This window comes from Bos grunniens, chromosome 22, assembly GCF_055505025.1.
Source record: "Bos grunniens cultivar Pamir isolate PY7600 chromosome 22, Bosgru_T2T1.0, whole genome shotgun sequence".
Taxonomy (NCBI): Eukaryota; Metazoa; Chordata; class Mammalia; order Artiodactyla; family Bovidae; genus Bos; species Bos grunniens.
The window spans coordinates 11,801,558-11,817,168 of record NC_141186.1 but is presented as its reverse complement, the minus strand read 5'-3'; the positions used below and the strand labels follow the sequence as shown (position 1 = coordinate 11,817,168).

At 50.7% G+C, this 15,611-nt stretch overlaps 1 protein-coding gene across 6 annotated transcripts in view; it reads right to left on the bottom strand.

Annotated features, from left to right (window-relative positions):
• DLEC1 (DLEC1 cilia and flagella associated protein) overlaps positions 1-15,611 on the bottom strand; it is a 92,299-nt gene that overhangs the window by 33,683 nt on the left and 43,005 nt on the right. For 3 of the 6 annotated variants that reach the window (XM_086365922.1, XM_086365926.1, XM_086365927.1), the window contains exons 7-15: positions 8,780-8,867; positions 8,097-8,270; positions 7,507-7,643; positions 5,728-5,820; positions 3,662-3,752; positions 2,871-3,033; positions 1,783-1,975; positions 948-1,006; positions 206-374 (exon numbers count right to left, since the gene is read on the bottom strand). In XM_086365922.1, the coding sequence (XP_086222048.1) occupies positions 206-374; positions 948-1,006; positions 1,783-1,975; positions 2,871-3,033; positions 3,662-3,752; positions 5,728-5,820; positions 7,507-7,643; positions 8,097-8,270; positions 8,780-8,867 (1,167 nt within the window). Of the gene's footprint in view, positions 1-205; positions 375-823; positions 1,007-1,782; positions 1,976-2,870; positions 3,034-3,661; positions 3,753-5,727; positions 5,821-7,506; positions 7,644-8,096; positions 8,271-8,779; positions 8,868-15,611 lie in introns of those variants that run through there. The other 3 variants (XM_086365923.1, XM_086365924.1, XM_086365925.1) reach the window with 3 other exon arrangements.

Genomic DNA, 15,611 nt, shown 5'->3' with positions numbered 1-15,611 from the left:
CTGGGAGACTGTACTTGCTAAAGGATTGAGGGGTTTGGGGCTCACAAAAGGTCCCCTCCAAACCCTCCCAGCTAATTCCTGGCCACTCGACAGCACCAAAGGGTTTGTGGGTAACGTATCAGGCCAAAGACCTCTGAGCCCAGGAACTTGTGCCGAGTTCAGCATCATCTCAACCAGTCCAGGCTGGGGAGAGACAACCACCTACCTTAAAATTCTTCTTCACGTTTATGCCAATATAGTTCTCCCCAGGGATGATGAGAGCATATGGTTCTAGGAGAACCTGGAAAGGTTCCACTGAGCCCTTCACCTCGATTTCCAGGACGATCACGTCATCCATGCAGTACGAGGGGTCCTTGGAGTTTTCCAAGTCCAAACTGAACACAAACCCACCATAAGCTAAGAGTCATTGTATCCCCATCTCTGGTCCTGTGAAAGGAAAGCACGCCCTGCCCACAGCTACTGAGCCCCCCGAAATTGGAGGTGTCAGCAATGCCCTGAAACAAGCGAATGCCTGCAGCCGCGCTGGCAGCTCAACTGCAGGCCAGGACCAAGTTCCCTCCTTCTGTTTCCAAGGACCACAGTGCAGCCACACCAGCCTGGAACTCCCCAGCAGCTGACCGGGGACCCCCCAGCAACAGCCTGCTTAGGGAAGAGTTGGTAGAGGTGTGACCAACTCCTTCCTCCATTAGCACCACCCCCCAGGGGCCACTGGTAGCAACCGTGAGCACTGTTTCCAGGTTCCCGGGTGCACAGTCAGAGAGCTGTTCCCTGCATGCAGAGCCCGCTCCAAGCCTGGTGCCATGGCAAGGTCAGAAGCTCTCACCTGCCAAAGCCTGCTGGGGGTCAGGGGCTCATCCACTCAGTTCTGGTGCCTCCCCCTCCAGCATCCTCCATGGGAGGGCAGGCCTGGTGCCCACCCCTCAGCCAAGGGCCTGGGTCCTGCTCACCTCACGGGCTCTGGGACTTCCTCCAGCACCATCTGGAGCACACTGTGAAAATCCCTTGGCTGCAAGACAAACACAGCACCCTGAATAAGAAAGCCCGCGCCAGGGAAGGCTCGAGTCACAGCAGCAATCCTCCCCGTGGCCCAGCCACCACAGACGCCTTCCTGAGACACAACACTGCTTCCGTGCAGCCTCTCCCCACACTGGGGGAAACAGGGCTGCCAGGACATGAGCCTTGACTCAGGGACTGGGGGCCACTGCAGTCTCAAGACTGGCATGCCCACCTCAGCTGGGCCTGGGGGATGGGAAGGCCCTTAGCAGTGCCCTCAATGCGTCTGAAGCATCAAGCCTTCCTGGGACAGACAGTATCAGGGGCTGAATGACAGGCTGAGAGGCAGACCTGCTGTCTTACCAACAAGAGCCGCTGGGAACCCCCCTCCTGCTCCACCCTCGCCTGTAGATACAGGGCTTCACTTTGGGAATCAAGGGCTGTGTGAGCCTTGCCCTGGGGGACCTCACTGTCTGGAAGCTGCTGTGAGCTGGGCAAGAATGGTAACACCTTTGATGGAGCAGAAACATGGAAGACACTAGAGTCGAAGTGAGGCCAGACTTGCTCAGGACAGGGTGTGTGGGATGGGGACCAGGCAAGACGAGCTGCTTCGTCCTGCACGCACCAAGCCCGCCCACTAGCCCCACTCTTGGCTAAGCGCTGGCCTTGGCAGGACACCGGGGGTCTCCACAGGGTCAGCTGTGGCTTCGATGTCACCAAAAACAGGGACGGAGGGTGAAACCTGCATGACCCAATCGTGTGCAGCCACCAAGATGGCCCCATTTGAACCTCTTGCGGGGAGAAGCTCAGGATGAACTCGTGGTCCGTGTGGGGGCTGAGAACGCCCATCTTGGGGGTGATGCAGAAGGCCGTCTCCCTGTCTGGGTGATACTTGATGCTGTCTGTGCTGTAGGTTTCTCCGGGCATCAGGGACTGCAGGTTGGGCTTCATGATCTGCCAGTGGAAGGCCAGCTCCACGTGCCTGCGGGGGCGCCCCTGACAGTAGGCAGTGGAGCCAAGGCCGCGGCCCAGTTCTGCAGACCAGCCCTCCCACTCCCTGCTGCTGATGGCAGGTGTGGGTGGGGCTGGAGACGGCAGGCGAGAACTGCTCCTTGTGCCAGGTAACAGAGCCTGTGTAAGGCCTAGGTCATGGGGACAGTAAGCCAGGAGGCACCCTGCGGTCTGCCCCGGCATAATGCCGAGCTCAGAGGGTGCTCAGAGAATAAATGGCACTGACAGCTGAACCCACAGACCTTCAGCTGTCTGACCCTGGAACGTGAGAGAGTTCCCCTCATGGGCCAGGCAGGAATTCTCTGGAAAACCATTCCTGGTTAAGGATGGACCAGAGGGGCTTCCCAGGTGGTGCTAGTGGGAAAGAACCCGGCTGCCCATGCAGGAGACATAAGAGACATGGGCTCCACCCCTGGCTTGGGAAGATTTCCTGGAGGAGGGCATGGCAACCCACCCCACTATTCTTGCCTAGAGAGGCCCATGGACGCAGCAACCTGGTGGGCTACAGTCCCTAGGGCTGCAAAGAGTCGGACATGACTGAAGTGACTAACACGCAGAGGACTGAGAGCAACACTGCTCAGTATGACTCCCTGCAGTGCTGGACATCTTGCAGATCTGTTCTGTCCAATATGAGAACCCCTAGCTACCCAGGCACTGAGCGCTTCACATGTGCCTGGCACCACTGAAGAAGCGAGTTTTTCATTTTATTTTAGTTCCTTTCCATTTAAATGGTCACATGTGGCTAGCAAGTACCATGATGAACAGTGCACATCCGGATCCTCCCAGCCTGTGCTCAGATTCAGGATGTCAGGCCAGGTGAGGAGGGAGTGGGGAGTGTGCTGGGGTCCCGCACAGGCATCACTCACGTGGCGTTTCTAATAATCAGCAGTTTGCTGGCCGTGGACTGAAGGTTTTCAGGTTCAAAGCGTATGAAGTACTGGGCTGTTAAGTCTGTGAGCTCTCCAGGCTCCGGCTGACTTTTCTCACCAGAAATATAGATCAGATCCAGAGCAACCAGCTGCCCAACTCCTGACAAGGTTGGGGGAGCAAAGTTTCATGAGGGCTGAAGTCAGGACTCTGGCCGAAGGCTGTCACAGGACCCAGGTCACCATCCACATGCAACTAACTGGCCACGATCGTGACCCCAGGAAGAGCACACACAGGGGAACAGGGCGCCAACAGCATACAGACTCATGTTGTCACACTGTCACAGACCAACAGGAGGTGACTCTGCTAACCTAGCACATAATGGGCACTCAATTAATGCCTGCTGGGTGAACAGGGTGGATGGTAGACAGACAGGCGCCGGGAAGGAACGGGGCGCCCGAGGAAACGCAGGAGTCCGCCCCTTCTAACTGCAAAAACCTAGGGGCGCCCTGGCTGTTTCTGTGTGAGTCACTGGCAGGTCCCCAAAGGTCTAGGTGAGTTTCAAAGTGACGTGATGAAAGACTGTCCTCCAGGTTTCCATCTCTGTCGCACTAGAGGGCCCCTTGGGACAGGCCTGAGGGCCACCCTGGCATGGGTCTCTATGGTCTGGCCAGAGCAAGTGGCCCCAAACCGGAGCCCAGTGCCCAGAGGCTGCAGCATTCCGCTGCACCACCGCTCCCCTCCCCACAGCCGTGGACCGGACCCCGCCCTGGGAGCGCACCACGCCCACCTGTGGTCACCAGCTCCTTTATCTGGCAGTTGTCACACACGATGACGAAGGTCTGCTCTGCCTTTCCCAGGCTGGTTGGGAGGAACAGGACCTGGGGAGGAAAGGGTTGTCCTGCAGCCTCCCGTGAAGGGGCTTCTTCCCCATCACCTCCTCCTCTCGGCCGCACCCCCTGCCTCGGGCCTCCCCTCCTGGCTGTCTCCCTAGGGTCCAGCCCAGGCTCCGGGATATGGAGAGAAAATTCACAGAGACGGAAATAAAAATGGCTCTTAAACAACAGGTTTAACCTCATTCATGATCAAAAATGGAAATGCAAACCAGCCAGAAAAAGTTTCACGCCTCCTACTGGCGAAGAGCAGAAAGTTAGCAATCATGAACGCAGTGACAGGATGTCTTAATTTTCTTCAAACTACTCTAAAAGGGTGGGGTAGGGTTTGGCGGGAAGAGACGGAGGAATATAAAGCCAATGAGGTTGGCCAAGAGTTGAGAAAAGCTGAAGCTGGGTAATGAGCACCTGGGTGATCCTTAAACCATTCTATTTTTTTAATATGGGTTTTTTTGGAGGTGGGGCTTGGCCAGTTGGACTTCTGTCCTTTTAAGTATAGTTGACTTACAATGTTAGGTTAGTTTCAAGTGTATGGCAAGGTAATTCTGTTATATGTGTGTCTATGTGTACATATATACACACACATACACACGTATATATCTATTCATTTTCAGATTATTAGTATTATGATGATTATTATTTTGACTGAGCCACAAAGCTGGCGGAATCTTAAGTTTCCCGACCAGGGATCAAAGCCATGCTCCCTGCAAGGTAAGCACAGCCTCCTAACTACTGGACCCCCAAAGAATTCCCTGTATATGTTTTAAAATGTCCATGATAACAGATTTTTTAAAAGTTTGATAACATATTGTAATGGCAAAGATATGAGAAAACAGGCAGCACCTTCATATACTTTGTTGGAAGTATAAAATAATATAATCCAAATGGTGAGGATTTTGGCAACAGGTACCATAATTAGAAGGGTAGAAGCCCTAAGTCAGCAAATACACAACAAGGACTGTATCCTGCAGGTAGGACAGAGTGACGCATGTATAAGCTATTCCCTGAGATGGCCAGAGATCAGAAATAATCTTCATATCCATCAGCAGGAGATGGCTGACCTAAATTACAGTTCATACACACAGTGGAATACTATGCAGCTAGAAAAAATGAGGTGTGGGAAGTACATGGTGCAGAACATAGAGTGGGCAACAATTTGTGTGAAGAAGAATGGAAACATAGGAAAGAAAGAAACATGTGTTTATGTAGTCATCACATACGCCTACAAAGGCACCCAGACCTGGTAAGGCTGTGGCCTCTGGGTGGCCAAGGAGGTGGGGGGAGAGGCAGCATTTCACCATGCATCTATTTGCATATTTTGAATTTTTAATCATGTGAATCTATTTATTTGGAAGTATGGAGAAAGCAATGGCACCCCACTCCAGAACTCTTGCCTGGAAAATCCCATGGACGGAGGAGCCTTATAGGCTGCAGTCCATGGGGTCGCTAAGAGTCAGATACGACTGAGTGACTTCACTTTCACTTTTCACTTTCATGCATTGGAGAAGGAAATGGCAACCCACTCCAGTGTTCTTGCCTGGAGAATCCCAGGGACGGGGGAGGCTGGTGGGCTGCCGTCTATGGGGTCGCACAGAGTCAGACACGACTGAAGTGACTTAGCAGTAGCAGCAGTATAAATAAGTTTTCTAACAAACAACATCCCAATCAGTAAACAAAATTTATAGAAACCACCAAGGCTTGGACCTGGGAGTGGACATCTGGGTCATGAAAACACAAAGGTGGGAATTCCCTGGCGGTCCAGTGGTTAGGACTCAGCACTCTGACTGCCAAGAGCCTGGGTTCAATCCATGGTCGGGGAACTAAGATCTCATAAGCCATGCAGCACAGTCCAACAAAACAAAACAAAAAACCCCACAGAGGCAAAGGAAATCAAGCAAGCAAATGAGGAAGCAGCAACCGATCCTAAAGAGGTGGAAGTACCTGCTACTGTCTCATTACCTACCTCCACGAATATGGCCTGCCCTGGAACCAGCTCAAACACCGATGGCAGGATCCCAAAGGGAGGCTGCTCAACAAAGCCGATGGTGACAACGGCCTTAAAGAAAAGCAGAAGATGACTCAACAGTATGAAAGAAACTGTAAAGTCTCTTGCTCAGATGACCCATGTCTCTCCTCCAAACATCCATGTTGTGATCTGAAGGCTCTTATGGATCATCCAGTCCCCTGTTCATGAAGAAACTGAGACGCATCCATTCAGCAAGCACTTACTCAATCTGCAACAGATGGGGTTCTGACGTTTAAAGACGAGTACATCACGGAGCATCTGCAAAGAGCTGCCTATTGGTTGGAGGCACAAGAATACCACTGACAAGGGTTTCAGACACAAAGCAGGAGGTGTGTGGGAAGGTCTCCCCAGGACGCGGGCTCCCTAACACAGTCCCTTCCCTACTGCAGCACCCTGTGAGGCTCATGCCAGCTTCCGTATCTGCCTCCATTCCCAACCCAGCCCTGGTCATGAGCTCCTGAAGGAAGCTGCCGACTTGTCAGCAGACCTGCAGCCTCGATGCCTACACAGGAAGCCACCAGCACGCAGGGACACAAGCCCATGCCTCCAGGTCCCTGGAACGTGACAGCTATGAGTGAAATGTCTCAGGGAACATGTGGTCTCCTGGATTTATCGCTTGTTTCCAGAGATGCACAGAAAGCAAGGTATCTCTCCTCTGAGAAAGACAATGGTGTGCACGAGCGTGACGATCAGTGTTGTCAGCACTTGGCTGCCATGGGGAGTGCAGGGTGGGAGGGAGCCTGGGCAAACGGTGGGGCGGTGGGGCGCGGGCGGGCATGTGCACACACCCTGCTTCTCAACTCCAGCTGACAGGGCCACAGTGGATCCTGGCCCAGGGCTGCACATCTTCCAATGTTTCAGAGAAAGTGGAAATGTACATTTTTATATGATATCTATTTTTTTTTTTCAGCATAGCATGCGAGATCTTGATTCACCAACCAGGGATTGAACCCGAGCCCCCTGCAGTGGAAGTGTAGAGCCCTACCCACTGGATAGCCAGGAAGCTTCCTGAAATCTCTGTATCTTTAAATGTTGATTCAATATATGTTTTTAAGCAATGCTGGATTTCTCTACTGACTCAGATGGTGAAGAATCTGTCTGCAACGTGGGAGACCCGGGTTCAATCCCTGGGACAGGAAGATCCCCTGGAGGAGGGCATGGCAACCTACTCCAGTATTCTTGCCTGGAGAATCCCATGGATAGAAGAGCTCATGAGCTACAGTCCATGGGGTCGCAAAGAGTCAGACATGACTGAGCGACTAACACTTTCAGTTTCAAGCAACGTTAGCTCAAACATGTTTTGAGGCCCTGTGCCAAATAAACATGACCACAAAATTCAACCAAAGAGCTTCCGATTTGTGACCTCTGCTATAGTCAAACATTTGCCACAATAATGACTGACTGATTGACTCAGTGAACGAATGAATGGGTATAGTGACATCCAAGACAGGCCTTGAAGGACGGGAGAGGTGATGGGACCTGTCCAGGCCTTGAAGGATAGGAGAGGTGATGGGACCTGCCCAGGGTCACACAAGTATTAGGAGTATAATAGGAACTACGGTGCTATACTCTTTACCTCTTGATTCTTAAGGGACTGTGGCTCTACAATTCTATCCACTGCGTTTCCAGCCCCAGGGGCACTCAAGCAAGTCCCTCACAGGAGTTACTGCATTCGATGGACTTGCTTTTTTCCCAGGAAGCGCTGTGAGCACTCACCCTGAAGCTGGGCGGTGGCCAGCTCTTCTTAGGCATGATACAGAACTTGCCCACGCTGAAGCCCACGTTTTTGCAGATGAATCTGGTTATCTTCATGCCCCCAATGAGGCAGTAGCCGCAGTCCAGGACAGGCGACACTGCAGCCACAGGGGAAGATGGGCAAGAGAAACAGCCTGGGTCCTCCTGAGGCGCGGCCCAAGCTGAGGGTGGCTGTTGCGGCCGGGGCAGGGGAGGGATGGACGGGGACAAGCCCCGCCCCTGCTTCCGCCTGGCAGTGGTTGGTGCCCCAAGACACCACGTGCGTGGGCCTCAGAGTGCCCCGAGCCAGTGCCGCAGAGGCTGGGGTCACCTGGGCCACGGCCTTCTTTCCTGATATGTGTCGCTCAGAGTCTGCCTCCCCCCAGGGAAGTAGGACAGTCAGGGCCTAACTCTGGAGGAATGCAGGAGCTTCCGGCAGGTCCCTCCTCAGGACTCAGAAGCCCCTGCCCAAGGGGTCAGGCTGTGTGCTGCCACCCAGGGGCCCTGTGGGCAGGTGGTCCTTTAGAGGGGCACCAGCCTTCCCCGACCCCCGGAGGGCAGCAGGCACTTACATGTCAGCACCGGGGGCGGCCTCCGGGCCTGCAGGGGGATCAGGAGCGTGTGCGCTGACTGGGTCTCCACTAGAATAAAGTCATCAAAATCCCCAAGGCAGTCGGGAAAAAACTGGACAATATACTGGCAGGTCATTCCAGGAGCCACCATTCCACCTTCTCCTGGGAACATCCCTGTGGGTGCAGAAGTGACAATGAGATTCTGGAGACCAGGGCAAGATTCCAGGGCCCGGGCTGGGAGGGCAGTGACGGGGCCCCCTGGGACGTCAGGGCGGGCCACGCCGGGCCCTGTGGCTTAGCAGTCACTTTGTGGGCAGCAGATAGACACCCGAGATTTCTAGGGAGCAGAGGGACACGATCAGTGCTGTTCTTAAGGAGAACACAGAGTCACGGGAGCAGGAAGGCTGGCTGGGAGGCCAGTGCCACGGCCTAAGTGAGGAACCAGGGTGCAGTGACGCTGGGCAGAGCAAGGAGAGGGCTGAACTGATCTTGGGGGTGCGATCCAAGGAGGAACTGTCAGGCTGGGGGCGGGGGGGGAGCTCTGCTGGGGGGCAGGGGGGAGGCCGCCTTGGAGCACGAAGGGTGCAGGCTCAGGACCCACCCGGAGCCCCGTGGGGATGTAACCTCGGGCAAGGCCAGATACAATTTCAAGGACGGGCAGGCCACTGCCACCCTGAGCTCACCCAGTCCCAGGGCGAAGTAGGGCGTGGACGGAGGGAGGACTCGAAGGTGGCGGCTGGTGGATGTGGTGTTCTGCAGGGAGATCACCATCTGTGCAGAGACAAAGCGACACGTGTGGACACAGGCTGTGAAACCTGGGACTCGCATAGTAATATGGGAATGGGGTCAGGGGATGAATGAAATGAGCTTGGCCCCGTGTCGGTAACTGTCGAGCTGGTGAGGGGACCATGGGGTTTCAGGTGACTGTTCTACCCACTTTTGTTTGTTTTTAGAAAAAAAGAACTACAAGGTAAACGGAGGTGGGAGTAGATCTGGCCTGGCCTCTGGCCTGACTGTGCCAAAGCCTTTGACTGTGTGGATCACAATAAACTGCGGAAAATTCTGAAAGAGATGGGAATACCAGACCACCTGATCTGCCTCTTGAGAAATTTGTATGCAGGTCAGGAAGCAACAGTTAGAACTGGACATGGAACAACAGACTGGTTCCAAATAGGAAAAGGCGTACGTCAAGGCTGTATATTGTCACCCTGCTTATTTAACTTCTATGCAGAGTACATCATGAGAAACACTGGACTGGAAGAAACACAAGCTGGAATCAAGATTGCCGGGAGAAATATCAATAACCTCAGATATGCAGATGACACCACCCTTATGGCAGAAAGTGAAGATGAACTAAAAAGCCTCTTGATGAAAGTGCAAGTGGAGAGTGAAAAAGTTGGCTTAAAGCTCAACATTCAGAAAACGAAGATCATGGCATCTGGTCCCATCACTTCATGGGAAATAGATGGGGAAACAGTGGAAACAGTGTCAGACTTTATTTTCGGGGGCTCCAAAATCACTGCAGATGGTGACTGCAGCCATGAAATTAAAAGACGCTTACTCCTTGGAAGGAAAGTTATGACCAACCTAGAGAGCATATTGAAAAGCAGAGACATTACTTTGCCAACAAGGGTCCGTCTAGTCAAGGCTATGGTTTTTCCTGTGGTCATGTATGGATGTGAGAGTTGGACTGTGAAGAAGGCTGAGCGCAGAAGAATCGATGCCTTTGAACTCTGGTGTTGGAGAAGACTCTTGAGAGTCCCTTGGACTGCAAGGAGATCCAACCAGTCCATTCTGAAGGAGATCAGCCCTGGGATTTCTTTGGAAGGAATGATGCTAAAGCTGAAACTCCAGTACTTTGGCCACCTCATGCGAAGAGTTGACTCATTGGAAAAGACTCTGATGCTGGGAGGGATTGGGGGCAGGAGGAGAAGGGGACGACAGAGGATGAGATGGCTGGATGGCATCACTGACTCGATGGACGTGAGTCTGGGTGAACTCCGGGATTTGGTGATGGACAGGGAGGCCTGGCGTGCTGCGATTCATGGGGTCGCAGAGTTGGACACGACTGAGCGACTGAACTGAACTGAACTGGCCTGTTTAAAACCACAGCAATGTTTGGTTTTTTTAACGTTTATTTTTATTTATTTGGCTGAGCCGGGTCTCCGTTGCGGCATGTGGGATCTTAGCTTTCTGACCAAGGATTGGATGCGGGCCCCCCACACTGGGTGCGCTGGGTCCCAGCCACTGGACCACTAGGCAAGTCCCCAAATCACAGCTATTGTTTACTGCGTTTCTTGACTTCCCAGTGACCAGGGAAGTGAAGTGAAGAAGTGAAGTGAAAGTCGCTCAGTTGTGTGTGACTCTTTTGGAAGGTGGGAACTACCTCTATTTTAGGGCAAATAAACTGAAGTTCAAAGAGCCTCCTTCACCAGAAAGTTAACAGTGGCGAGACTGAGCCCGGGACCCTGAAGCTCTGCCTCCTCGCCTCTCACTCACTGCTCTTTCTCCACATAATCCATTTTCTTTTTTTTGGGGACCACACCACGTAGCATGCAGGATCTCAGTTCTCCAACAACCAGGGATCGAACCTGCACCCCTTGCAGAGGAAGCTAGGCATCTTAACCACTAGACCACCAGGGAAGTCCCCGGACATAACCCTTTGAGCCACTTCTTCTCAAGGGCCCAGCCAGGGGTGCTAGCTGTATTCAGGGTTGTAACTGGGCCTCTCTCCATCACTCAGCCCATCCCCGTCATCAAACCCTGCCTTCTGTTCCCCCTCCCTCAGATCGGGAGACCCCTGAGGTCTCAGCACCTAGAACTGAACTCACAGAGTGCTGACCCCCAACAGCACTCAGCACAATGCCCAGCATGGAAGAAGAACTCCACACATGCACACACCGTTGGCTCCTATTTTGTGAAAGATTACACTGGGAAAAACGTATGAATTATAACACGACAAGCCATTCTTCCAGCTTAAAAAGTAAAACATGAAAAACACAGATGAAGCCTGGCCCCAGCCCCACACCAGCAAATAGCTCCATAAATTCAAAGCATGTCTTCATACTTTTACTCAAAGGGGTGCTTTCCTAAGTCTGACTTCCCTGCTGGCTCAGAGGTTAAAGCGTCTGCCTGCAATGCGGGAGACCTGGGTTCAATCCCTGGATTGGGAAGATCCTCTGGAGAAGGAAATGGCAACCCACTCCAGTACTCTTGCCTGGAAAATTCCACGGACGGAGGAGCCTGGTAGGCTGCAGTCCATGGGGTCCCAAAGACTTGGACACGACTGAGCTACTTCACTTTACTTTTCCTAAATCAACATTTAAGTCCATTTTTGGCCAGGACAACATACTGCCTCAATCCACCTGTGAACCAGATCCAAATCGGAGAGACCCACATTATAATTTTTATTTCTCCAATATTAATGATGATGAGCATCTTTTCATAAGTTTGTTTGTTATTTAGGTGTCCTCTTGTGTACTATGTCTCATCACAGTGTCCATTTGCCATTGTGTACTTTTTTTAAATTGACTTGCAGAAATTCTTTATATTTTCTGGGCACTAACATTTTATAAAGTATATGTTATAAACATCCCCAAGTTTATAACTTGTATTATCTTTTGATGTATTATCTTTAAAATTTTAGTATACCAGGGGTCATCACACCCTATTTCCCACCTCCTAGAGCTCTGAGTACTATCAGATTTAGTGGAGGGAGAGTCAACTCCAGAATCACATCCTAAGGGTCTGCTGTTTTCAGGCCCTTCTGATCCCACATGTCACAGCCCAGGTTCCCCAAAAAGTGGAGTCTTGTATCAGCTTTAAAATTTCAACGTAACATTTATCAACCTTTTGGTTCAAAGTTTATACTTTAGTGTCAAGAAACCTCATATCTCCTATATTTCCTTCCTACCTTTTTGCTTGAGATCTTTGCTGGAAAGCATTTTGTTGAGGCTATGGAGTGAGATAGGGATTAAATTATTTTCCGTATGGCAAGGACACTAATTCCATTTTGCCTTTTCAGATTTGCACAGGTGCAAAGACAGCCCTGGGAACTGTTCCCTCAATCTGCTATTTTCCCAAATACAGGGCTAGCTTGCAGGTGTCACCACGAATCGAGGTGTTCATGACAGCAGCTGCCCTTCGTGTCCATGGAGGCACATCTCTAGAGAGCCTTGCTCCCAGCCAAACCCCTGACCAAATGAGAGGCAGGATCCAGCAGTTTATGAAGGGGTGTCCCATGGGACAAAATAATCAATTGCACTGACCAGAGTTCAGTGTAGTAACATGTTCTCGTGTTGGCTCTGCCTCCTTCCACCCCCTTTCCTCCATCCTCCCTGGAACTGTAAACAAAAGCACACACTCTCACCACCTCAGATTCTACCTTATGGGGAATCTGGGCTGTGACACTTGCCATCAGAAGAGTCTGAAAACAGCAGATTCCGAGGATGTGACTCTGGAGTTGATGTTCTCTTGTCTGACGGCGAGCAGAACTCTAGCTGCTGGGAAGTAGGGTGCGATGACCCCTGGGATGCATCATAATTACTAAGGTTTCCTCCCCGTGGTCAACTGAAATGAGGAGGTGCAGGCGGAGGGAGGTCAGGCACTGAACTGTGGTAGCTACAGCATGGTTGCAAGGTCTGCGCAAACAGTAATTATAAGGATTGTGAAAGGGGCTGGCTTTCCTTAAATGCACTGGAAGCCATAGAGGAAAAAAAATGATAGGCTTAGGGCAGCCAATTCAAGGGCCACCATGAAGACATTCCTTGCATTCCTGGGCTACACGCAATTTGTTCCTGGGGTACAGTTTGTTCCTGTGTGCGTGCGTGTGTGTGCGTGTGTGTGCGTGTGTGTGTGCGTGTGTGTGTGTTCTTACTTAGTTTTTTATTTAGTATTTCTGAGCCTATGTTCTTTTTTTTTTTCTTTCAAATGTCTTTTAAAGTTATCAAAATATGGAAAGAAAACAAAAGAGAAAGTATGTGAAACATAATAAGCTCCTGGCTTACAAGGTATATAGATCTCCATTCCTACCGCAACTCCTCAGTCTCCAGCACTTGCAGCCCACATCCCAGTCTGCTCCTTAACTCAGGACAGATAAATCCTCTCACAGCTCCAAAGGACAGAGGATGGGATGGCCCGTGTTCTCTCCCCACCGCCCAAATAATACATTATTTATTTATGCCATGCAGCTTGTGGGATCTTAGTTTCCCAACCAAGGACTGAACCCACACCCTCAGCAGTGAGAGCATGGAGCCCTAACCACTGGACCGCCAGAGAAGTGCCTGCATCTATGTTCTTAAGCAAGACTGGTTATGGCTCTCGCTGTCATACTTCCTTATTTGGCTTTGGTTCAAGGTAGTACTAGGCTCTGTCTTAGTCTAAAATATCATAAACTGGGTGGCTTATGAATGACAGGAATGTACTTCTCACAATTCTGGAGGCTGGGAAATCCGAGATCAAGTGGCCAGCATGGATGTGTTTTGATGAAGGCCCTCTTCCAGTCATAGCTGGCAACTTCTCACTGTGCCCGCAAGGGGTGGGAGGGGCAAGGGAATCTCTCCAGAGCCTCTTCAGAAAGGCCCTAGTCCCATTCTAGCACCTCCCCAAGACCCCACCTTCTAATACCATCATCTTTGACAGATAGAACTTCAACAAATGAATCCTGGAGGGACACAAACATTTAGACCATAGCAGGCTCATTACCTCAGGAGGAGGGTACGGTCCTTTTTCTAGTCTCTAAAAGTTTATATAAGATAGGGATTAGCTTGAATGTTTGGTGGTATATACCTGTAAAATGATCTGGGCATGGTGTTTCTTTTGGTAGGTTTTCTTTTTAAGGTATTTTCATCAAATTGGACAGCCACATAGTTAAAAGAGTCAAAGGGTTCTACAAAGTTCTGAAAATAGAAATCCTGCCCTCTTCCCCTGCCTCAACACCCACCATTTCCCACAACCAGATGAAAACACTTTTTCCTCCTTTAGCTGATTATTTTGGAAATTACTTTCATGTCTCCAGATGGTATGCTAATTTTTTTTTTTTTTTTGGTTTTAGGTATTAATTATGGATGGATGATATGGATATTCTCTTTCCTCGCCCATAACCAGCTTACTGTATGCCATCCTATCTATTCTTCCTACCCTCATCTTCCTGATGCAAATTATGTCATACTCGTAGTTAAATCGGCTTTTCTGGTGGCTCAGATGGTAAAGAATCTGCCTCCAATGTGGGGGACTCAGACCTAATCCCTGGGTCAGGAAGATCCCCTGGAGAATGGACAGGCTACCCACTCCAGTATTCCTGGGCTTCCCTTGTGGCTCAGCTGGTAAAGAATCTGCCTGCAGTGTGGGAGACCTGGGTTCGATCCCTGGGTTAGGAAGATCCCCTGGAGAAGGGAAAGGCTACCCACTCCAGTATTCTGGCCTGGAGAATTCCATGGACTGTATAGTCCTTGGGGTCCCAAAGAGTCGGACACGACTGAGCGACTTTCACTTTCTTTCATGGTTAGATCAGTAATTAATGTTTACGTTGCTGGTTGCTACGTAAAAAATAGTCACAGCTGAGCATGAAATTCTCCCTTGAACAATTTTTGTTTCTTCTGGAGTTAATCAACCAATTATTTTGTTTGCTATGTACTTATCAATAATTTTTAAAATTTTATTTTAATTTTTTTGGCCACACTGCATGTGGGATCTTAGTGCCCCAACCAGGGATCAAACCCATGCCTACTGAATTGGAAGGCAGAATCTTAACCACTGGAAAGTCTCCCTTATCAATAATTTAATCTCTTTCCACTACCCTACAAGGCTCTTCTCAAGATGTCCTGGATGTATCAGGGACTCTGATCAGTGTCACCCCCACAGGTCAACTCCACAAGAGCTTTTCTGGCCTCTTCTAATCTGGACCGGTCACCTGTTACACCTACTGCTGTCACCCAGGACAGGTCAACCCCTGGAGCAGGTTTCAGACACGTCTACGAGTTCTTTGACACTCCTCCCATTGAGAGGTGAGGTCTATGTAGCTTCCCCTCAAATCTGGGTCAACCTTAGGGACTGACTCACTTGTACCCTATAGCAATGCAGAGGATGCAATGACTTCCTCTCCTATTGCAAGGCAACCTCCAAGGTTAGGTCATAAAAAGTGATGCAACCTCCCTCTTGCTGGTAGGGAACTCACTTCAAAGCTCTGATCACTCACTTTGAGCTGCCTGATTACCCTGAGGTGGAAGCCCAGGCCACATGGAGAATTCACGCACAGACTCAGCTGACAACCAACGTCAACTACTCTGTGACTGAAAATGTCTCAGGTGGTTCCAGTCCCACCTTTCAGGTTACCCCCAGGCACTAACTTTTTCTAGCTAAGGCCTCAAACACCATGGAACAAGCCTTTCCCATTGGGCCCTGTCAGAATTTCTGATCCAAAAAAAAAATCTACAGGCATGATAAAAATGGTTGTTTTAAGTTGTTAAGCGTTGGGACTTCTCTGGTGGCCCAGTGGCTAAGACCTCGCACTCCCAA